General features: G+C 42.2%; 2 protein-coding genes across 4 annotated transcripts in view; one reads left to right on the top strand and one right to left on the bottom strand.

Annotated features, from left to right (window-relative positions):
• TMEM266 (transmembrane protein 266) overlaps positions 1-13291 on the bottom strand; it is an 82605-nt gene extending 69314 nt beyond the window's left edge. Inside the window, exon 1 of the mRNA XM_066196590.1 lies at positions 13272-13291. The gene's annotated coding sequence lies outside the window, so the exon portion shown is untranslated. The remainder of the gene's footprint in view (positions 1-13271) is intronic.
• Positions 1-23793, top strand: part of NRG4 (neuregulin 4) — a 49445-nt gene that overhangs the window by 10204 nt on the left and 15448 nt on the right. For 2 of the 3 annotated variants that reach the window (XR_010723063.1, XM_066196592.1), the window contains exons 1-4: positions 14084-14512; positions 18240-18413; positions 19380-19434; positions 23077-23170. Coding sequence is in view for 2 of the 3 variants with exons in the window: in XM_066196592.1 (XP_066052689.1) it covers positions 19425-19434; positions 23077-23170 (104 nt within the window). In the remaining variant the exon portion in view is untranslated. Of the gene's footprint in view, positions 1-14083; positions 14513-18239; positions 18414-19379; positions 19435-23076; positions 23171-23793 lie in introns of those variants that run through there. The other variant, XM_066196593.1, reaches the window with a different exon arrangement.

The following is a 23793-nucleotide window of genomic DNA, read 5'->3' as shown; positions in this document are numbered from 1 at the left end:
TTTTAAAACACAATGTTGACGATTGACAGGTTATGAGCTGTAGAGCTCACAGCACCTGAAAAGAGGAGGATAGAAAGCTTTCAGATGGTCCCGAGCATCTGCTCTCAGTGAGAGCTGACTAAGGAGTCCACTGCAAACTCCACTGTGGGCCAAGATGGGAAAGACTCCAAAAGGACAACCAGAATCCTACAACTTTTAAGGTCCTAGAAATGAATAGAAATGAACACAAGAAAGCTGGCCCATACTTTAGTTATTCACATGCTACTTAAGAGAGACACAAGGTGGTTTAGAAGGTGGTTTTAAAAGTGATATAACCCCTGCTCCAAAGTACTTAATCTAATTTGAGGCACTGTTTGCAGTAATAAGATCACAGTTTTGAACTGTAGATTGTTGATAAATACCTTATCAACACAGGTTGGTTTAATGGACCTACCACACTGATGCTGAACAGAGCACCTGTCAGGAGAAATTGCAGGACAGACAGCACGCAAAACAGGGAATGAGCCAGGACAGGAAAATTCCTATCTTGAGTCAAAGACGAACAAGGTTCTGACAAGATATTCCATCACCGAGTAATTTCAAGAGCTGATAATATTGGAAATGCTCTTCTACTGAGCACAAAACAGAGAGGTGTCCAAAGCAAGTGTGATGAGCTTCAGAAAATAATGCCATTCACAAGTGTCATCAGGCAGCATCCAAAGGCTAAAAATACAGGCAGGCCAAACCACCGTTCACCCTCAACCAAGAGCAGAATCCTTCAGGAATGTGATGGGACTAAGGCAACCAGTGAGACCAGATCAGACCAGGCAGTCCCACACTTCACACACATTTCCCCACTGCTGCAGCTGCAGGCAGAGCACACAGCTGGAGGGCACAACTATTTTCTCCTGCTTTTAACAAGAACGTGCCCCATTTCAGAAGCCCCAAGAACAGCTGTACTCTGGTGAGCAATATAACTGTGGTACCCATCACATTTCACTCATACGAGGAGTCAACCCATTCCTTTTCCATCAAATTAATATGTCCTCCTTCGTTCTGGTAAAAATATATGGTGAGGCATAAAAACTGAACGCACACACGCATCTTCCCCGTCTCTGCTTTCAGAGGACATGGCTAAGTGAAAGAAAAGGTTGCTGTACTGTGTCCAGGCCAATAGTTTTCCTCTCTGGATCAGCACTCAGAATCACCACAGCTTTTGCTGGGCTTTGGGACTAGTTGCCAGGCTGCCCAGTTTAAAGGTAACTCAGGTACAGCTGTACAAACTGCACCCTGCAATGCAGCACTCCTAAATTAACTATTTAACTTAAACCCAAACCCATTTTCCCTGCTTACTGAAAAACAGCAGCTGACGAACTATGGATCTGGCATTCTCTCACATGCAATAAGATTTGCTGCAAGTATCTAAAAATACACTTCCTGGCTGGCAGCCCAAGGAACCAATCAATGAAAGTTCAAGAGGTGCATTTCACAGTCCAGATGTTCTCAAACTCTGCTCCATCGACAACTTACAGAGACGGCTGGTCACATTATGCTGACTTTTCTCCCCTTTGCTCTCCCAGTTTGTGTCCAGAAGATGAAAAGCACATTTGAAATTCTTGAAATATTTCTCCTTAAACATCTCTTTTTGGCTACAGTTAGCATAAAAATATCCCAACAAATCAATGGGATGAGAGGCTGTCCCAGAGACAACTTGGTGGAAAGTACAAATCAAACTCGAAGTTCTGCAGCAGGATGAACTTCATGAGAGCCCAGAAAGCAGAAAAATGACAGGATCCACATGTACATACACACGTTATAGATAATGACAAGAAGTCCACATGCTTTTCCTAACCCCACCTACTCACTTGATCAGCGGATACAGTGTTGAAATCTGTGAAAACTGGGCAAGGGAAAGAGAGCTTACCTGCTTATTTAAGGAAAAAACTTAGTAGGATTTTGTAGGCAAATAAATTGTAATAGGGAACAGTTACTAGATCTTATTTCATTAAAACCCCATGCCTGAAGGATTTCCTCCAACAGGTCAGCTGTATAATATATAAGTTGTATAATATATAACTTGCAACAATAAATTATTATAAAAATGCAAAACTGTATCTCAGAGAAAAGATGAAAACTAACTTAAACACGCGCTTATCCACGCACCAAAACAAACACAAAGCTATAAAAACTGACAAAAACCTAAGCTTGAAAACACTGCCACACTCCTTGCACAGGGGATACACAAACTCTAGCTATGTTGGCATCCATCCCTTCACCTGGATATTAAATTAGCAATTAGCAACTTGAACACCTTTGACCCCACACACCGTGACCTGCAAGAAGAGAAGCAGCTCCTGCTGCTACACATGGATCTGTCCTTGCTCCAATCACAAGAATGCTTAGAGTTAAGTCCTTAGAGGGAAAAATGAAGGGAATGTTTAGCTTGATACAAGGAAAATCATTAGAAATTACATACCATGCAGCTTCATTGCCCTTAGCAGAGAATTGAAAAACAGGTCATGTACGGCATCTTTTATACATCATTTTTTTTAATTTTGATCTTGGCTTGCAAGTCCTTTGTTTCTCCTTTCCTTGCAAAGGCACACAAATCTGTGAGCATACCCAGAGCAGCCTCTGAGGCTCTTTTGCTGCATTTTCCAGGGAGCAGCCCTAATTTTGCCAAGTCAGAAGAATCACCGATCCATCATTTTTGCTACATGTTGGAGCAGAGGACTGAAGTGAAATTCTAATATTCAGTGCTTTTCCATGAAAAAAGTGCTCTGCAACTTAAATGTGCTCCATCTTTCCTTCCCTGAATAGAACTATTGCCCTTGGTCTCATGCCTCTGTTTCAGTCACAGGGCTGCTTGATGACAGCAGAACAAGCATTACATTCTGTGCTTTTTCTCAATCCTAAACAACCCAGCCAAACTCCCTGCTTTTACTAAAACAATTGTATGCGCTACAATTTTTCCTTGAACACCAAAAATTCCAACTCTTGCCCGCTATGTGATTTAATTTTCAAGTAACCATTTATAATGTAAGCCACAGCACTCTATCCAAGTCCTCAGTTTCTAGTGTGAACAAAAATTTGTTTTCACCCAGAGGTTCATGTCTCTGCAGCACAGGTCAACAGCTTCATGCACTACGCAAACCTCTCAGCCAATATTCTGCCAGCAGATTCCTTTACAGACAGGCTTCTAAATCAGCCCACCTCAGAGCTATTGCAGTGGCTAAACACGGGGCTCAGGTGAGAAGGGGAGAAGGGATTTCATTAGCTCACCATCAGTCTTGTTGTCTGAGGGGTTACTGAGATCACGGATGCTGCTGCCTTGGTCTCTATTTTTCACGTGTCTTTTGGCAGATATATAGAGCAAGACAGATTCCTTTATGTATGATAAATGCTACAATCACTGCCATCTCCTTAGGGAAGGCAGAGTGCTGATCACAGCTCAAATGGGCATTCGGCTCATACGGAAAATACAACTTCTCTATTGCAAGGCAGGCTCATCCTCTGCAGGCTAAACAGTCACACAGAGAGAACATGTGTTTTGATTAGCTGACTGCTGCACTTGATAGAAAAAACCATTACTTTGGGTGGGTTTGATCACTTTTGTTGTCCTTTAAGGTAATAATTTTATCACCTTACTGCTTTTCTTTTAAACTCCATCTTGGGAAAAGAAAGTAAGATAAAACCCAGACGAAAATGAGTGTGTTCGTCATCACCTGCTCCCCAGCCTGTACAAAACACTGTAGCACTGGGGATCTACCAAGCTGACAGTCACCTCCAAGCAGAAGCTTACATAAATGAATGCCCAAGGAACCTGCAAACTCACTTGAGCTCATATTCTGACATACTTGTAAAAATTATCAGCTATTGACACTGCAGTCAATAATTTCATATTCCACTTTGGGATCTTTAAAGATTAAAAAGCTTAAGTAAATATTCATAAGGCAGAAGTACTTTCTCTCCTCTAGATAAGCAAAGTAAGGAGTGATGTGCGACACAGAAAGGCATGCCATTTCTCTCATAAATCCTATTTGCCTGTCTTAATCAGATTCTTGTTCTCCTTCACTATTTATTTTCTTCCCTTTCTGCCCACCGGCAGATCGGAAAGCTTCCAAACTGTTTTGTTCTTCAGGACATTTTCTGTTTGGTTTGGTTTTTAATACGGTCTATGTTTTAACAGTCTATATGGTCCCAAGCATTGCTGCAAACACCCATACAAAATTCAATTCAATAAACAAAAAAAATCTCTTCAACAGCTTCAGAACTGCAGGTAGACACAGTCAGTGAGACACGCACAGCAGAAGAGGCACCCTACCATCCTAGAAGCTTTTACTGAACTCTGTTCTATTTAGTTCTTACATCAGCTGGATAACAGATGATTTAAAATACAAATATTCTATGTCATATACTTCAAACCTAGGCTCTGAATGCAAACAGTGCCATTATCTGCTTAACAAAACCCAATTATTCACTGAATAATCAAGCTACTGTGCAAGTTCTGAATGCCTGTAATATTTGATAACATGGTGTTAATATGATATTGTTATTTGATAATATGGTGTCTTCTGACCTAGACAGCGCTGCCTATAGTGTATAATTAAAGGTTTCAGACACATTTTGCTCCTCTTCTGCCAAATGTTGTTCATGCAGTGTGCTTTATATACTCAGTGAAACTAAGAGAAAAACAACCTTTTTCAGACTGAAGTGCTTTGCTAAACCATTTAACCACAACCAGTAAAAGCCCCACAATCAAATGTCCATCTAGGAACAGAAAAGTAGCACCACTATCAGTTTTTCTTCCAATACCAAATCCTCCATTTTATAACTTAGTATTTTGAACACTGGCCTTCCTTTTTTTTCACCTTTGTTCTAGGAAAGAACACTTGGCATTGCCTTCTGATAGCATTATAACCAAGACAGGTATTTAATTTCATTACACATTACCAGGAGAAAAAGCTCCTGCCCCACACAGCCACCCACAAAAAGGGGAGTAAGTTTAAAAGTGATTTTTAAAGCTTGTGAGACACACAGGCACTAGGGCATGAAGTCCTCCCTCTCCTGACAAAACGAACTGTGCAAACCTGTATTTCCCAGTCAGTTTGTCCCATGTCCCTTAATCCTTATTTGGAGACACGAAGCAGAAGGAAGCTGGCTGCCTTCACGTGCTCACTCAGTCCATGAAATCTCTCCATCAAGGCACCCGTGGAAGCACCAGTCAAGAGTTCTTAGCTGAGGCTGTGGAACCCTTCTCACTAGAGATACACTCACTTCATTTAACTCAGCAAGCATCAATCAGATCCCCAGCTGCTGCCACTCACCTGGGCATCTGAGACCCGGCTGCATTTCCAAAGCCTCAAACAAATAACCAATTAGTCTTTGTTTGCTAGCTCACTGTAGCCAGTGCTTTCAGACGGGGGCCGTGGCAGGCTCCCAGCTACTCGGAGTGCAATCCCTTCCCCCCAAAAACAGGAAATCATCTTACCCTGAAAGAAGTTCTTCAAAAGCAACAAGCCTACCTACGCCTCGGAATGAAGCGGGGCAGTCAACTGGGTAAACATCCAGCTGCTAATGGAAAAAATAATAAGTTTCTTTCCATTACTCCCAAATTTCAGAAAAGCACAAGGGAGCTGCTGATGAGCAGTTTTAATCAAAAGAGAACGTAATTAAAAAGAAACTGAACATCACCCTTACAACCCGAGAGGCCGTAGCTCAAGATTCAAAGGGTTTAACAGTCCCTGAGCTCTTATTCCTCGGGCTCTTGAGGGAATCCCTCCCCTGGCACTGCAGGCCTTCCCAGCATTTCAAGGAATACCTTCATTTACACGTCAAAACTCCTGCCTCCTGGCAGGATAAGAAGCCCAGGAACCAGCCTAAAAGCAGCACTTCACGACAACTGTTACAGTCTCTTCCTTAGCTACAACAATGGATTTTTACCTGCACAGCGGTTACTTCTTTTTCTGCAGCAGAATAACAGATGCAGGAAGATGCCCAGTACCATTAAACTAAAAACTTTTAGAATCTTTACCTAAATATAATCTTTTCCAAATGTCAGTCTCAGGACTATGGTGACTATTCCAACTTCTAAAACCAGAGAGAAACTGCCCTACCAGTTAATTCTATCTCATGAGAAGTAAACTACTAAAGGAATTCTTCCTCATTTTCACATTAAGAACAATAGCAGGGAGACAAATTCGATGAAGATGTCCACAAATCTCACTGAGCATGTCACATTTAGATTCATCACAGATTTATCCTACAACAAACTCCAAAATAGAGTATTTTTCAGAAAACTTCAATGCAAGTGATATGACACCATGCATTTAAAACCCCCAAATACTTCCCAGGAAGTACACTCCGATGTTCTGAGCTAAAGAACTGGGGCTAAAAAAAAAAAGCTTTGAATTCTTCTGTGCCACTCTTTTTTCTTCTTCTTCTTCTTTTGAACTGGAAAAAAAAAATTCCACAGAGCACAAATCATTCAACAAAGCAGTGCAAGGTGCAGCTGAGCAGGGATTTAGCAGACCCTGTACCCAGTGTCAGCCAGCAGAGCTGTCCCCAGTGCTGCTACCACAGGAGTTTGGCTGTAGATCACCAAGAGATGGGCCACAGCTCTCATGAGACTCTAATAGCAGCCATGAACTATTTCCTCCTCCCTAAATCTACTCAGAATTCCCACTTTCAGCCTAGTTTCACTGCTGTGTACTGAGGGTTGAATTCCCATTTGAAAATACTTGGAAGACATACTAATGCAGAGAATATCTGTTCAAAAACAGTTCCTTCCGAGTAAATCTCAAACTTAAGATTTTTCTTTTTTTTTGAAACCTTAAAATGAAGTTTTCTCATTGCATGTTGCAGTATAGAACAAAAGGCTGTGAGAAAGCTATCTACAGTCCTTTAAACAGGCTCTCACAGGAAAAAAGGGCAAAAAAATCTCGATACTCGCAATATTTAAAAACTTGACTGCACTTCTGTTCCAAACAAAAAGAAAACTTTAAAGAATGCAGTGAACAAACTCTAGCCACTCTCCTCCACAAAGACAAAACTCTTCTTTCCAATCCACAAGCACTTTCATATCACATATCACAGTGGAATCACTGCAACAGTACTATGCAATAAACATGCATGTAACAATCAAAACCGAGGATCCCTGATCTAAACACCAAGGAAGATTACTTTCTTCTGACTCATTTTCTACTTGTATATTTTCTCCTTGACTTACACAATAAAAAATGTACAAAAGTTAACCCTCCTAAGCATAAAATAAATGGAATTTAAAAACTACTTTAGCAGGTATTCATGTCTGCAGATAAGGCATCAGAATATTTCAGCATAAATAACACTTAATTGTTTTTTTCAGTGGACTCCTTTAGATAACTAGAGAAAAAACTTGGTTATTACTATTTCAGTGTTTGCAACATGAAAGGTGATAACAAAAATGTCCACATGGTGCCAAAGACAGTGAGACTTCTCTTTGCCAGTGTTGACCCTTGACATGGAGGTAAACAAGAAACACCTGGCTATACCCCAAATGCACAGGACACGAATTAGCATCTGCTATGCATTTCAAGAGACTGTGTGACAAGCTTGCGCTAGGATGCAAAAATGTCAACGGAATTTTTCATGACATCCATACAGTATTATCTCTATAACTAAGGGGTTCCTAAGCACTTATCACCATTCACTATATTCTCATTAAAATGTATTTAGACTGCAAATCCTCTGGGACAGGACTTGTCTTTTATCTGTACTTGAAGAGTCTGCTGTTCGCAATGAGGATCCCAGCCTTGTTTGCCTCAAATACGAGCATAGCAGGAGCTGGGGGTTTTTTAACGTAGAAGATTGAAAATATTCAGAAAGAGCCCTTTGTGTTCATTCTGCGCTCAATTCACATTTACAGCTCAGTATAAACACTTCAGCTGTCATTCTAGTAACAGTTTTACCTGCCTAAGAAATTCAAGACGGGGCCAAATTTGCCTGCATAATGATTTCACAGTAAGTGGGAACCAGATGGACAGCACACTGCCATATGCTCCCCTTTGCTCAGAGGTGGAAAAGTGAGCAAATGTGAACCACAAAAAAAGAACAGAGAGTAGGGAGAAAAATCTCTCTGCGGTGTGCCCGTTAATTCGTGTACACACCCTTTCCTACCAGGAGCATGCACCCACTTCCCTGCTCCCTGTAGCTCAGGATGTGAATTCAGGGGAGCTCGGAAGAGCTGCTGTCCCCGGCACAATCCTTGCTGGCAGGGTGTTGTTCTCTGTGCCCCAGGCAGCAGGGATGCATTCCTGAGAGCAGCCAGGGCACAGGCACAGGGAAGAGAAGCAGCACCAGCACAGCCCTGAGGAAGGGAAGGGAAGGGAAGAAGGGCTTCCCTCCACGGGGCAGCCTCTCTGGAAGCTGCACTCTTCAATGAAGCACCACGAACCCAGAGGCTCACAAGCTGTGCCCACCCCGCAGCCTCCTCTCAGGCTTTTTTTTTGCCCAAAGATAACAGGTGTCAAAAACTTTTAAGTCAACCTTGATGCTGCCCGTGTCTGGTATAGCTCTTTAGCAGGAGAAGACAATCCGGCCACATCATCATATCTCCAAGGAGTACCTGCCCTGTTGAGCTAGTCCTAAAAATAACACCTTTCCAAGTTAAACGTATCTACTTAATTGCACTACTGCCCCTGCTCTGAAAGCCCTTCTTCTTAAGACTAAACAGAGAAAACAAAAAAGAAAAGAGAGCATTCAGATTTCTGGAGGTGGCAGCTGGTAACAGGAAAAAACCCAACAAATATGTGCAAGAAAAATCTTTCAGACTGGCTTTTTTAATCCACTTGTGCAATTAACATGTGAACTTTGATCCATATCTCACTTTCCTGTTAAAAAGTTGCTTTCAAAGCTGTCTACTTTTATCATTCCCGATAAAAATGCAATTATTTACTACATGTGGGTTGTAAAATGCAGGCACGTATCATATACAGAGAAAAATTATGCACTGCTTGCTGAGACACACCACATGCCTCATGTTTACATCCTGTATGTTTGCTAACTTTAATTATTACAGACAGGAGCTCTTTAGTTCACTTAAAGAAGAGCTTTCTTTACATTTGCACCATCAGCTAAAGTGCCTGGTAGTCCAAATGGCTGCTTTTCTGTAAGAAATTATTTGATAAATTTTCACAGAAGCATTGAAGGAAAAATTATAAAATAATTCAACAGCAGAAGTCTCACTAGCTTCAATAAAACTTGAATTTTGCTATTTTTATACAGGAATTTTCATTTTCTATTAGTGGAAATACCTGGTAGGCACACTTAAATATCAGCCACATAACACTTCCCACTACAAAGACTTTCCCAAGTTTTTTTTGAGAAGCTCTGACACTTGCCTCGTCTGCAGGCAGCCTTTGAAGTTCCCTGGAACAGCAGAGATGCTCTTTGTCTCATGGCAATCCATTCAAGTTAAACTGAACTGTTTTAATATTCCTGCTGGCTTTTTTTAATCGAGTCTTTGGTGGCCTCTCAAAAGGCAGTCCAAATGGACACAAAATCCCGGCACACAAGGGCTGGGCACCTGGTACCTGTGACAGGACAGAGGCAAGTGTGGCAGGCTGCTGAGAGCAGAGAGAAGGATGGCACGGGGCAGACTTCACCTGCTGTCCCCCCACACAGAGCCCAAAGGTTCTTCTTCCCCCTTCATCCAGTAACAACCTTACCCAGCAAGGCAATTACCCGAATTAGAAATCACCACTCAAGGCTCAAATCCCATTTAGGGATTTTTTAAAGTCAACAAGGAAGTTTATACCTCAGTGTAGTGTAATTTTACAAAAAAAACCCAAACTAACCAAACAAAAGGGGCTAAGCCTCCCTTTACCAAGAGATTCCGCGTTAGAAACTCATTTGCAAGAAGGTTATTTGGGCAAACCTCTTGAAAATTCAGAAGCACCAAGTTTAAAACAGCCTATTACTTTAGCTCCATTTGCATTAATCCTCCTCTCAACTATTAAAATCACATACTACTCCTCCTGCAAATCACTGCCACATTTAGTGAGCAGGGTGGCTCCTAACACAGAACTGTACCTGCACAGCCCTAAATCAGGTATTTGCTGACTTACAGGTCTAGCTCTGCAAACAATGGATTTGAATGTACATTTTCAAAGGTAGTTTCATTTGTGTGTGACGCTGTAGCACACACGGTACCTTACAGATGCAAGAAAAGATACAAAATAAGCCCCAAAGAAATTTTAGTTGAAACACATCCAAACAACACTGAACTCCAGCCATGATAAAATGCAAGTGAGACAGAGGAATAAAGCAAAAAATAAGCCAATGTTACGTTTTATGATGGTTAGTTGATGAGCATTATTAACAAGTATCATTAGAAAACCTCCACTGCTACCCGAATTTACAAGAAAGCCTGACTTCACACTATTCATGCAAACCCAGTGATTTCAACAGGGTTACATGGAGGTAATAGGCTTCACTGGGACCTTATAACTAAATTAAGAATTAAACCCTAATACATCAACTTGTCACACCAAATCCTAAGCCCAGCAAATGGGCGGGGTGAAATATGACAGAGACTGATGTAACCCTGCCACTGCCCACATGATACCAGCTGAGAATTTGGGGGGAAAACAGTCTCAATTCACCTTGGACAGAAACCTCTAGAGCCAAAGAATGAACAACAGCAAAATTCTACCCCAGAGCAACAAGAAGCCAACCTTTTACTACTTTTCTAGTCTTCTTCTCTTGAAAATGGCATTTCACCAAGTATGCTCATATTCACCTACACTACAAAAATACTCCCACAAGTTCAGAAAATTTTTCCAAGTCAAAAAATCCCAAACTCCCCATTTTCCAACACCGTTGATTCGGGACTTATCCCTCGTGTTACTGAACCTAACAAGAGTGTGGTAAATACGCTTCAGCAGCACACAGTATCACTCTAACACCAGTTTGGAGAGGGAAACAAGGAATCAAACCTCCTACACCAACTAGCCACACAGGTTCTTCAAATGGCACTTATTGGACACTTTGGTATCAACACATGTGGCAGAAAGGACTCCAGCTCAGTCTTCTATGTCGATATTGATATTGCTGTGCTCACAGGGATAAAGTAATTTTTCTGTAGGTTAATGCCATTCTCCAGGAAGCCGTTGAGCTGAGTGCCACTGTAACTGAAGGAACACCCCCGTTTGTTGCTCTGATAAAAGATGCAGTTTTGTCCTGCATAACACAATCCAATTAATTCTTGCGCTATTGCCAAGTAATGCAACTAATTTAAACGAATCCTGATGATACAGGTAAATGTTAGTCACGTTAGGATCTCACAGGGCAATGCAGCTTCTCCTCCTAATCTGGACCTCATCACAAGTAGTAACACCAAAACCATGCACCCCATCGTGCTGGAGATTTCAATAGTTCTGCCCCTCTGTGGTGCAACAGCACTGCAGCCTCAGAGCCCGCGGAGTGGAGGCCACAGAGGCGGAGAGCAGGCTGCCAGGTTTGGGGGAGCCACCACGGAGCCCCAGCTGGTGTAACGTACAACAGCACTGGGGGCCCGGAGAGGCCACGTGTAACGGGCTGCCAGCATCTTGTACAGGGCACCTCCAGAACTGTAATCACGCTTACATCCAACTAACCTTTGGGAACCAGCACAGCGAGAGGGGAGACAGCTACACACTGTGTTATGTCCTGCATTTATGCTGTCAGTCACCATCTGAAAATACATCAGCTGAGTAGCAGGCTCGCAGAGGTACTCACACTGCAAGCATACATAGCTTGCATCTTAATTTTTTTACTGGCCTTTTCATAAACCAATGTGAGTTTAGATCTTTATCTCACCTACTACTCCAGTTCTGTGGCTGAAATAGCTGATGTGTACTCTTGCTCCACGTCCTTGTTGCCCACTGCTGCCTTTAGCATAATTACTACCTGCTAACCACATCTAACTTTGTGTGCAACTTCCACCTTTTCACCCTTCAGGTGAAAACAGCATCTCGTCCTAAGCAATTTTGTGATACGTTGCATCAGGACAGAGCTGCAAAAATCCCACTTTGTTCAGAAATAGAGAGGAATGAGTAAGATGAGTATGCACATGCATTGCTTTGGGAATGGGCTCCTCCTCCCTCACACTGTCCCTTCACTGACTGTAGGCACACTCTTCCAGCATTTAGGAACCATAACACGTTTGAAGCAGCACACACTCGCTTCTTATTCCGCATCCTCTGTAAATGAGGAGTATTCCTCCCCTTTTCTGCACAGAGTATTCTGCCTCACAAGACAGACATTGTTCACAATATCAAGACACACATTTTCCCATTCAAGATACTTGGTGCACAATGCTAATTGCAACATCTCATTGCAAAGCACCTATGTGCTACTATTGCACAGTCTGATTTACAATCCCCACCTAACGTGACTATGGTAGCAATAACCCTTTCATGAGTGTCCTGCAGGAACTCGCAGCATCTTCACAGGAGGTATCGCAAAATGATTATCAGTATTGTTTCACCTAACCCACACTTGGTTAGTAATGTTATTACAGCACGTTAAAAGTACACAGTTGCTTACCCCTCTTTGTGCAAATGCCAGTAATGAGCGTCACAAAACTAGCGGGATTCCTAAGAGTCACACAGCAAAGCAGCAGTTTGTGACAGGTGCCCTGCGCTCAGACAAACGAGCCTGCTCTGCTGATTGCCTTCACAGCTGTAAATACCCCTACACCATGACTCATTTCACTTCTTTTACACACACAATCTTCTGCAGCTGTCACAACTGCTATCAGGTGCATGCTCTAATACAGAGCTTGTAGATCGGTTTACTCTTAAACCTGCCCGTAAGAACCAAGAAACTCTGGAGACATGCTCAGCAGAACCTTTTCCTAACTTCAGTATACTAACGAGCTTAGAAACCATGCATGTTCATGTACTACTACTTTTAAGGAAAGTTATTGTGACATGCTGTCCCATTACAGCTGATCAATCCCTACAATTTAGATTTCACCTCTACAAATCTAACAACAAAGGCCTATTAAGTTTATTACATATTATGGAAGGCAAACCGAAAATCCCCTAGTAAAGAGCACTCTAAATGGATTTCGACTCCAGAAAAGAAACTACCATTCCTTTTCTCGTTGGGGCAAGCAGTGATGCTGCTCCAGGACAGGGGGTGTCCAAGAAGCGCTGCAGCACCCTACAGATCTAGAATGCTCTTGCGTGGAGACGCCGCTGAGGCACCACCGTTGGGTGGCTTTGCACACACGGACAATAAAAGCAACTTTCACGCTCAGGCGTTACCGGGTCTGTTCGTATTCGGGATCCGCACGTCACAAGTTGTCCGGCCGGCAGAGCGCGGGCCGCGCAGACGAGCGGTGCCGGCGGAGCGTGAGGCGCCCCTGGGCTGGGAGAGCCCGGCAGCCCGCGGCCCTGCGGGGTAACGCCGCTCCGCCTGCGGCCCCGCGGTACGGGCGCCGCGACCCCCACGCCGCCCCTGCCGGGCCGCGCCTCGGCTGAGCCCGCCTGAGGGGGCCCGGGCCCCGCCGCGGCACGGCGCCCTCAGCCCCCGGCCCCACCGCCGGCAAGTTGGCGGGAGGCGGCGCCCGCCGCCAAACTTTGTCCGCCGCCGAGGGGCTCCCCCGCCACCGCGGCGCGAGGGACCCGCCGGGCCGCCCCGCCCCGACCCCGGGGGCGGCGGAGGGACCGGGGTCCCCGAGCCGCGCACGGCCGCGACGGGGCACGGCACAGACCCGCTGCCCGCACCGGAGCGCGGTGCGGTCCCGCGGCTCGGGCACGGCGGAGCCCCGCTGCCCGCGCCGAGGCAGGGCACGGACCGGGGCTCCCCGCACGTACCCCCCGTCCCCGGGGCTCCCCGCACGTACCTGCCGCCCGCGGCACCCGCGCCGCCAGCGCCCGGCGCGCGCCCCGCGCGGGACCGGCGGCCGCGCGGGGAGGGACCCGGGCTCCGGCCGCGCGCGCGCGCGCGCCCCGCGCCGTTCCTGCCGGGTCGCCTTGGAAACGCGGGGCCGGCGCGCGGGTCGGTCCGCGGGAGCGGAGGGGGCGCGCGCGCGTCCGGCGCGCGTCACGCGGGCGCGGCCGGGCCAATCGCGGCGGCGGGCGGCGCGCGCTGTAGTACTACGGGCCGGGAGCCGCGCGCTGCCCCCGGCCCCGCCCCCGCCGGACCCCCGCCCGCCGCGGCGGAGCGGCCCGAGCCGTGCCGAGCGGTGCCGAGCGGTGCCGAGCCGAGCCGAGCGGTGCCGAGCCGAGCGGTGCCGAGCCGAGCGGTGCCGAGCCGAGCGGTGCCGAGCGGTGCCGTGCCGAGCGGTGCCGAGCGGTGCCGAGCCGAGCCGAGCCGAGCCGAGCCGAGCCGCGCTCAGCCGCCCGTGCCCCTTCCCCGGAGGCCCGCATTACATAACGGCGCCCGAGCGAGCAGCTGCAGGATTACCACCATGCGGATTAGGGATTACGTTGATTCAGCAGATTGTCCTGTGCATGTCTGAGAAAGATTACACCAGCAGAGTTAAGAGTTCCCGTTTGCTGTGGTAAGCCGTGGTTTAAGTAGAATGAATTAACTCAATACAAAATTAATTGCACAAAAAAAAAAGAAAAAAAAAAAAAAAGGAAGTAAAACACCCCAAGGTTAAGAACGTGCTTTAAATGGACAAAATAATAGAGAGGCTGAAATTCTGGTTTTGACAATTACCTCCCCAATGCTTTGGAAAAGCTGCTGGTAGTAGCAACCAGCTATTGGTGCTGGATGTATCTTAAAAAATCAAAATCGTTATTATGAAGACTAGTTACACTTGGTTCCTGGTGACTGCCACGCAAAGTAAATATCTAAACTCTTACGACATACATTTTTAGTAACTCAGGATGATTTAAGTGACACCGGTCTATTGTATTATGTCACCATGTGCTAAACTTCTCCTTGTATGTTAGCTTGTAATGTGGATGGTTTGGCTTCTGATTACTGGGTCTGAAATTACTGACATTTGAGAGCTGACGTTATGAGGGATAAATAAAAATTAACCAAGCAGAGAGAAACTTTAAGTGGCATTCATTTCAGTCCATTTCTTACAAGATTTAGGGATGAAACTTGGAAGCAAAAGTTCCACAGAAGACATCAGTAAGCACACAGAAAGAGAGAATAGTGGTGGGGTTTGTTTGTTTTCCAAGACTGATGGTGATTTTTTTTAACGCAAGGGTCTTGTAAGATTTAATAATTGCCCTCACATAAGCGCACTGAAGCTTGAGACTGAAATCTCTATCTCAAAATTAGCAATTTGTAGTATGACTACAGTGGTTACGTTGGACACAAGCCTCAACTTTGTAGCTTTGCCAATGTCTGTATGGATATCTCATACAACAGAACTGGGGTTTCAGGTGGAAATTTGCAGTTGCTTGCAGGCTGCTTAGGAAATTTTGGCAATGGAAAGTTTTCACTGAAATTCACTGTAGTGTCTCAAATTTCAATTTCAACACCATGCCAAGAGTTTTACCTATCCCTCTTTTAGAATGTAATTAATCCTAGACATACTTTAGTGGATAAAAATGAAAATGTAAACCTAATTTTTTGCTACAGGGATTTCTAAGATAAGAGGACTCAGTCTTTTGTTGTCATTTCAGAAAACTGCAATGGAAAGAATTTTGAAGAACTGTTTTTAAAAAAATTACCCTGTCAGGCAAAGCACGTTGAGATTTGTGAGCTATTTGTCATCTGCCTTAGCTTCTTGTCTTTTGTCAGAATTTCCTGATATTGTTGTTATCCCATCTTAAAAGAAATGTCCATTATGTAAATTTGAGTAAAACATTGTTCTTACACAGATTTGTTGTAAGATCTCATCTGGAATTCTTCCTTATAGAGATCCTCATTTGTTTCAGGCAGTTTGATGGATGTTTTCTGATGTCTAATGTTTTTCTGTGCTCAAATCAGTTACGAGCTTCAGACACTGAAGGTACGAGAAGTTACACCTAGGTGAGAAAAAACAGACTCCTTTTAGTGAGACTTCAGGACAGTTCCTGGCTCTTGGAGAAAGTACGAGGTGTAGACTACTGACTGCTTGACAGATATCAAGGACATCTCAGAAGGAAATTCATATTCAATCAGCATACTAAGCAATTATAAAAAAATTCCCCTTCATTGTTTTCATGACAAATATTTGAGCTCAATATTGGGGCAGAATGAGATTTTACCTTTTTTGATTTTTAGAAAGAATACATAATGCAGTAAAATCCCATTCTCAAAGATAGCTGTAAGGTGCAACTTAATCTCAATGTACAAACAATGTATATTTGAAATAGCCACATGACTGAAACGATCTTCTTTAATTCGGGGGAGAGTTTATATAGAGATTAATTTTAAGAATGTTTGAATAGCAAAGATCCATAAACCAAAGCCCAAATCATTATTCAGTGCTTGCTTTTTATCTCTCTCTGCTCATTAAGACTTGCAGGTACTGTGGATGCTTAGGCCAGCTAACCAGTAAAAGTACACAAAACCAAGAGGCAATACAGATTCTGATTTAAATATATGGGGAGTAAAGCACACAGGTTCGTTTGAAGACAAATCTAACAAGTTCAAGACTTGTTCCAATATATCTCAGTATACACAGGTGACCTAACTTTAATGTATAAGCATTTCAAACAATGCATTACTACTATTAATACCAGTTTAGATGACAAAGATGAGGGGGAAAGGGTAGAACTGGCAAGATTTTTCAACAAGCTGGCACAGAGCAAAACAGGCTATATTTTAAATTTCAGACTAAAATACTCTTAACTGGATATACAAAGTAACCTTTCACAAACTCCCAAAATACATGGAGGATAAACATTTGAGCATTCATACAGCTGGAGTTTTAGTTTCTGTGAGCATAGGCTACATCTGCATCTAGAGGAAGACTCAGTTTGGAAAGTGCAAGGAAGGTGCACAGATGATCTTTGTGTTTCTAGTATGAACTCAGTGCACGCACAGACATAAGCGAGTTAGAATCAAGTTTAGCAACAATTTCTACTGTAGTACTTCCTTTTATTTAAATATATCATCTTATTCTCTAATGAGATACAGAGTCCAGTTTATTCTTTTTAGAACACTGATACACAATTGAACTTCTGTTCAGAGTGCAACACCTCAGGGAAAAGCATCTAAATACATGATTACCTAATGATGTACTTTGCCGTCTTAAAAACAAAGAAGTCAAAATTGCCAATGCTGTCAGCAACACCTCTTTCAGAAACCATCTTTAGACCCATATTGTGATACCTATTATCAGAACTTAAAAAATAAAATTATGCTTTCACATTGGTGAGGAAGTATTTTCACTCCCTCCCTTTGCCATCCCCTATTTCCTTGAATACACAGGCAATGAAGTTTGAAAAGAAATAATTTGTAATCCCACAGCCTTTCTCAAGCTGTCTTGCTCTCTGCACTCAGTTTATAAACAATTTGTTGTACGTGGAACAATTAGTCCTAGTCCCAAGAGCTGATGAGTTGCATAGCACATCCATTTAACACACTGATGCAGTAGAAAACCGTCAGCTTCCCCTAAGGATTTTCTGCCAGATCATTGGATTTAAGCACCTTCTGAAAAAGTTAAACTTAGACCAGGAGCAGCACCAGAGATACTGAGGTATACACTGACAGTAAGATAAAAGAAAGGAGATGTGAGATCCCCTTTTGGTGGTAGCAAAACTCAAGCTATCTTGTTAATTCAACGATTCCTATCCTAATTAAATCTAGTACAGGAGCTTGTCTGAAATTTGGGTTATATATCCTGTTTATATTTTATGAGAGCTATTGGATATTATACAGTTTTCTGGAGCTTTCTGTGAAAAGGGAAACTAAATGAACAAAGACTATTTGCTCCAATCAAACACAAATTTAAATCAGATTTTTGATGCCGGTGTAAAATATGATACAATTTATATGTACTACATTATGTGAGTATTTTGAATTCAGCAATAAGCTCTAGTGCTGGTAACCCTAGAACAATGTGCAGGTGATCCTGTGAGCATGACGGGGTGTTACCCTGTTCTGTACTTGGCCCCTGTACACGTTTGTCTTTGTTGGAACCTCACCCACACTGCACTATATGTACATTTGAAACCTTTTTAGCACCGTGTATAGAATCCAGATCTTGACTGCTAGAAAAAGGAATCTCCAGGATGATTTATTTCTTTTAAACGCTGGATTTTAGTTCTGAAGTGACCCCTGTTCGTTTGTTTCTTCGTGCCACAAGCTATGTTAATTGTTCTTGGTTCTGTACACAGAGCAAAGTGTAGCTGTGAGCCAGCTCAAGAGGACGCCTTTGGGTGGGGACCTTGCTGTTACAGCCCAGTATCACAGGGAAGAACCATTTCAGATATTCTTGTATGGACAGGACACTTAAAAAGCGAGAGAAGCCACCTGAGGTCCCATGAAAACCAGAACCATCTACTTATAAAGTAAGTACAAATGCATCACACCTTTTGAAATGGGCTTCTACAGAAGGTCAGCTTTCTGTTAGTTAAAGCTGCAGTATAGGCAGCTATTGCTTATAAAGCTGAGAACTTATTTGATCATTTAATGGGAAAAAACCCCTTTCTTCCAATGTAGGACAGTTTGCTTAAATATTTATTTTGCATACACTCTGAAGAAAGGAAGAGCAAACATGGAAAAATGATCTGTTAGACTTGTTCAGTAACCTATTTGGTACAGTAAACTTTGACTATACCTAACAAGAGAATGTAATATAGCTCGGATAGATGGTTACAGAGTTGACATGTCCACAGAATAAGTTTCTTTTAGCAATGTCAAGTGGACATTGGTTTCTGTCCAGGCAGCGGGTTTCTGTGGTAGATTTTAAAAATCATTGTACAAGTTCTGATAAATTCACAGCTTATATTAGTAATTTCACCTGACATCCAGACATGAGGAACACTCAAGTGAAGCACGTATTGGCTCTGAGAAATGACAAATTGGAAAGTTCTTGTTTGTGGAATGGAAGAATTCTACCACCAAGATCTTATCTGATTAATTAGCAGTCTGAGGAATGGTTCAGTTGTGTGCACTGTCTTTCAAGGTGCAAGTGTCAGTCTAATTAGCTATCCAGAATCAGACTGCCTAAATGCATCAGGTATTACAATTCTGAATAAGCATGGCCGTTTTTAAAAAATATTCATTGTTTAAACCTGGTTTAGTCTGAATTTAGTTTTACTCTGCCTTCAGGGATGCACTGAACTTGACAGCAGACTTGAATGTTTGCCATTAACTGTGAATTAATGGAACTTACACATAACAGTGCATTACTGTCAGAGTGCAACAGATATCTTAGCAGAAACACTGAAAGCTGCATTCCAGTAACTATTTCTTCAGGGGAAAAAAACACCAGGTTCAAAAACCACATGCTTAATTTACATGTTTGTCTTTAGGTGCTGTTGCCTGTGATCAAGAACAAAAATTGTTGTCAGAATAATATGCGAACAGGTAATTTCTTCCAAGTCTTCGCTTGGATACACACACCTATATAATTCCAATTCATTAAAATTGCATTCATTTTGGTAGCTGCCACTGGGATTGTCACAACTGCTCTGCAGAGATGCCATCCCTCACTAGAGTTTACCAGCCTGTGGAACAAATACTGTAGGGAGATGTTTGCTTTGGTCAATCCTAATATTTCAGTTTGTGATTGATTAGGATGCAGCCCAAAGTTGCTTACAAGTGAGTAAGCATGCATCAGCCCCCTTTTATCTTCTGTCAACATTTCCCACTCCTCTCTCTTCCTCTTTGTGTTAGCAGTCTAGTATTTTAGCCTCTGGACTAGGCAAGACAGCTGAGTCAACATCAAGGCTGGCTTGGCTCTTTGGGGTCTTTGTTTTTCTTTAATAGTCAGGACAGTCAGGTTACAAAAGTTTAAATGCAAACAGAGCAGTCAGTTTAGGGACACAGCACTCTACCAGCCACTAGGAAGAAAATTAACTCTATCCCAGCTGAAACCAAGACACCTGCATCTCCTCAAAAACAATAATTAAGAATAAGTGTATTTAGAGGCTGCTACTACCTCAGTCAGTTTTAAATATCCAGTCTAGCATTACAAAGAACAACCTCACCTTATTCCTCTTTGCTTCTTCCACCAAAATTCACCTTCTTTAAAAAGTAACTTTTGTGTCCTCTTTAATCTCTCACACAGAAGGGGGTATCAAAATACATACTTACATGTTACGTTCAACATGCATTGATATAGTTCTGTTAATTTCAAAGCTAAATCTTCTGTATTTTTTTAATCGCCCATCATCTCTTGACTTGTTAAACTTTTCTGTCTTGATTATGGAGTCTGACTGTAGTATACATTTGACTTTCAAAGCATACAATTTGCATTTTTAGATTAATATAATGTATTGACTTACCTCATGAAAAATCATAGCACATTCACCAATGCTAATGTAATTGGGTTTTGGCTTGTGTTGAAACCCTTCTGATTCTCCAGTACACTCTTCTGCATCATTGACTGTAGATTTAAAGGGATAAACTGGTGCTTTCACACTTTCCTGTCTACAGAAACAGAACTGTAACTCTGAAATTTGGAGCAAGCTAGTGCATTTCAATACCATAGGTGTGCAGTATCATAATACCTGTTTTTGTGTTGTAGCAAGCTACAATTTGTTAGTAATATTTTTCCTAGTCTTAAAGCTTCCTGAATTTCTTTTATTGTTTTTCATAATTCTAACACCTACGTTAATACTCTGTTATTTAGATACTTTTACTAATCAGTAGCAAAGTATTAATACACAAAATAGAATTAATGAAAAGCACAACTGGATGGAAAAAGGGGTACCTGATCTAGGTGGACATAGAGGTTTCTTCGACTTTCTCATTACTGCTAAAATTAAGGTTGCCATTTTTCCCTTAGTATTGGAAGAAAAGTCTATCTCTAGAAAGAAATAGCCTATAGAAAAAATGTCTGTAATTACAATCAAAAAGGTTTCAAAGGCTTCCTAGGCACTTTCTGTTCTCTCTCTCCACCTCTCTCACTTTTCTCTAAAGGACCTGAGAGAAAGTGCCTGAGGTATTTTGCCAGAACAGAAATGTCTGGTTGGGCTGCAGAGCTGGTCCTTGATACAAAGATCACACCTTAGCAGTGTTCATTCTCCCAAATGTTCAAGGCCTGAATGACTCGAGGCATTTAGCATTCTTCAGTACTCCGCCCCTACGCCGGTGAGAGACAGGTCCATTTCTGCATAAAGACGAAGAAATAGAACCAATAAGGCAGGATTTTAAGGTTAACAAATTCTTGGTAATTCTTATGAGAATTTCTCTGAAACCTTTCCATGAGCTGTTGAAAAGGGTTTTTCTGTGTGGCCTACTTGCTATCATCTTACTTTTCCATCTGGTAGAATTTCAACAGTAAACTCCCTCAGACACTTCACATAGTTGAGAGCAGGTCAAAGTTGAGAGTTCAGGTTTTCCTCACTGGATTCTTAAAATGGTATAAATATTCTGATACACTTGTTGATGTTCAGCGCCCTCTCTTCATTTTAGGAAGGCTGTAGCCTTCAACTGAATTACACCCTCACAGGAGGTCCGCTGTTTTGTTTGAATAGACTAAAATCAACTAAGTTGTAGTTCTTGTTGAAAAATCTCCTGGTTTTCTCCCGTTCCCATTTTATTCCTTTTGCAATTCTACAGTTACCCATACAAAATAATTTTAAGTGTCTTCTAATTGTGAACTTGCAGTAAATGAATTGCCAGCAGACAAGCACAGAAAGCTTCAGAGTTGAAATAAATTTCCATTTAACTTGTAACGAGGTATGGCAGAATACACATTTCTGTGCAGCAAGGTCAAACATGAACAATCTTTCCAGCCTTTCTTCTCCCCTCCTCCAGCTTCCTAATTTACCTGCACACAGGCAAAGAAGGTCCAGTTACCATTTGGATGCTGGCACTTCAGTAACAGGAGCATGAAACTGAATTCCTCTTGGGCCCTGGGGTATAACTCTCTTCATCTTAAAATAATGTGAGGACTTTACTCACACTCTTACATCAATATGCTGTCCCAGAAAGGGAAGGATGTAGGAAAAAACGGGAGAGTGAAATTGCTAGAGCTGGCCTAGAGGATAGCAGGATGCACAGTGGTTTTGTTGCACAGAGGTAGAAGTAGCTGAGCATTTCTGCCACTTAGAAAAGCCTGGCTTATTTCAGAGAAGAAGCTGCAGAAGCTCTCTCTAGGGTAGAATGTCTTATGGCCACACTTCTTACTTTTTTTTTTCTGCAGGAATAAAGGGGAACCCTAACTGTTTTTCTTGAAGGACAAATAAGAAATCTAAAATCTTGATTCCCCTTAACTGTATGCTATGTGTAGAACATGTCTTCTATACATTAATAGTGACACAGCAGAATTCTTGTTTTCAGAACTTCTGGGAGAAATAACAGCAAGAACACCTAAAGTGCGAGGTAACACATATCACCCCTGTGATGTCAGAAGATGGATCTGTTTTTGTTCTGATCGAGATACTGTGGTTTCACAAGATGGAAGAAATATATAAAAATATTAGATGCATATATATGAAATTAGTTACTGATGCATTAAATGTGTCATAAATATATTCAGTCCAGCTTCCAAATTTAGACTGCTTTCAGAAGAGTCAAGTGGTACAGTTAGATGTGCTTTTTAAGCACAAAATGGACAAGTGCTGCTGCAAGTGCCGACATTAGTGTCCTGGATTTGGGGTGTTATTAGAACGCCTAATTATGTTTAACACATTAAGAATTCCTCTAAGAAGCTACTGAGTTAGGTAAAAGCCTTTTTGAGATGGGAGGAAATGATGTTGTAGCCAGCAATCCTGTACATAGGTGAGTGCTTGCAGGCTGTCCCCGGGTTTGGCCATTGAGAGTCGGGGTGGGGAAACCTGGTGATAAATTGGTGATATTTTCTGCATATTGTTACTTGAAACTGTTTGGCAAAACAGTGCTCTGTGTTGTTGGCCTGGAAGGCAAGACATACACCTTTTTTGCTCATAGGCTGCTTTCATTTGTGTGCTAGTTTATTTTCATACTTTTTGGGTTTGAAGTCTCTGTTTTTCTATTTTTCTCAGTGTTGGTTTGTTGTTTTTTTTTTGTCTTATTTTTAAGATCATGAAGAACTCTGTGGCACCAGTTACGGATCTTTTTGTCTAAATGGAGGGATTTGTTATATGATTCCTACTGTATCCAGTCCATTCTGCAGGTCAGTGAAACTAAAGTTTGTGTGTTTAAGTATTGGACAGTAGCTGTCTAAAGACTATTTCTCCATTTTCCTTCTTTAAGGAATCACTGCTAAAGCATTACCTAAAAGAAAATACCAATTACCTACTACTTACCTAGCTTACAGAGACATGGCAATATGAGAAGAATAAATGTGTATACTTGGTGTACACTTGCTTGGCAGGTGGAATAGTATTCAGTTATGTATGCATTCAGGATTATATCTATATTTAGAGCCACATTTCCTCATTACAATACAGAAAGAACAAAATACCCTTTGCCTCATGGAATACAGACTGTGGGAAAGGCATTCAGAAAGGCAAAGTACAGTTTTGCTTACAAATCATTTATATTGCAAAAATTTTGGTAACCTAAACTGGCCTGACCTGAACAAAATGTGGAGATATAATAATATAATATTTTAAGGGGAAAAAAAAAGAATGTAATTCAAGACTTACTGTGTTCTTCGAATCTTGCTGAAATACTCAAAGAGCAGCTTTATGGTGACAGCCAAAGACTACTTGATAAAGAAACATCAAGGCAGCAAATACAGATACTTCTCACACCACTCCATAACAGAACCATTCTTTCTTTTGAAGCCCATGT

The sequence above is a fragment of the Chamaea fasciata genome, unplaced genomic scaffold (genome assembly GCF_029207755.1).
Source record: "Chamaea fasciata isolate MVZ Bird 193981 ecotype frontalis unplaced genomic scaffold, bChaFas1.0.hap1 SCAF_14, whole genome shotgun sequence".
Classification (NCBI taxonomy): Eukaryota; Metazoa; Chordata; class Aves; order Passeriformes; family Sylviidae; genus Chamaea; species Chamaea fasciata.
This window is presented reverse-complemented; position numbering and strand designations above follow the sequence as displayed.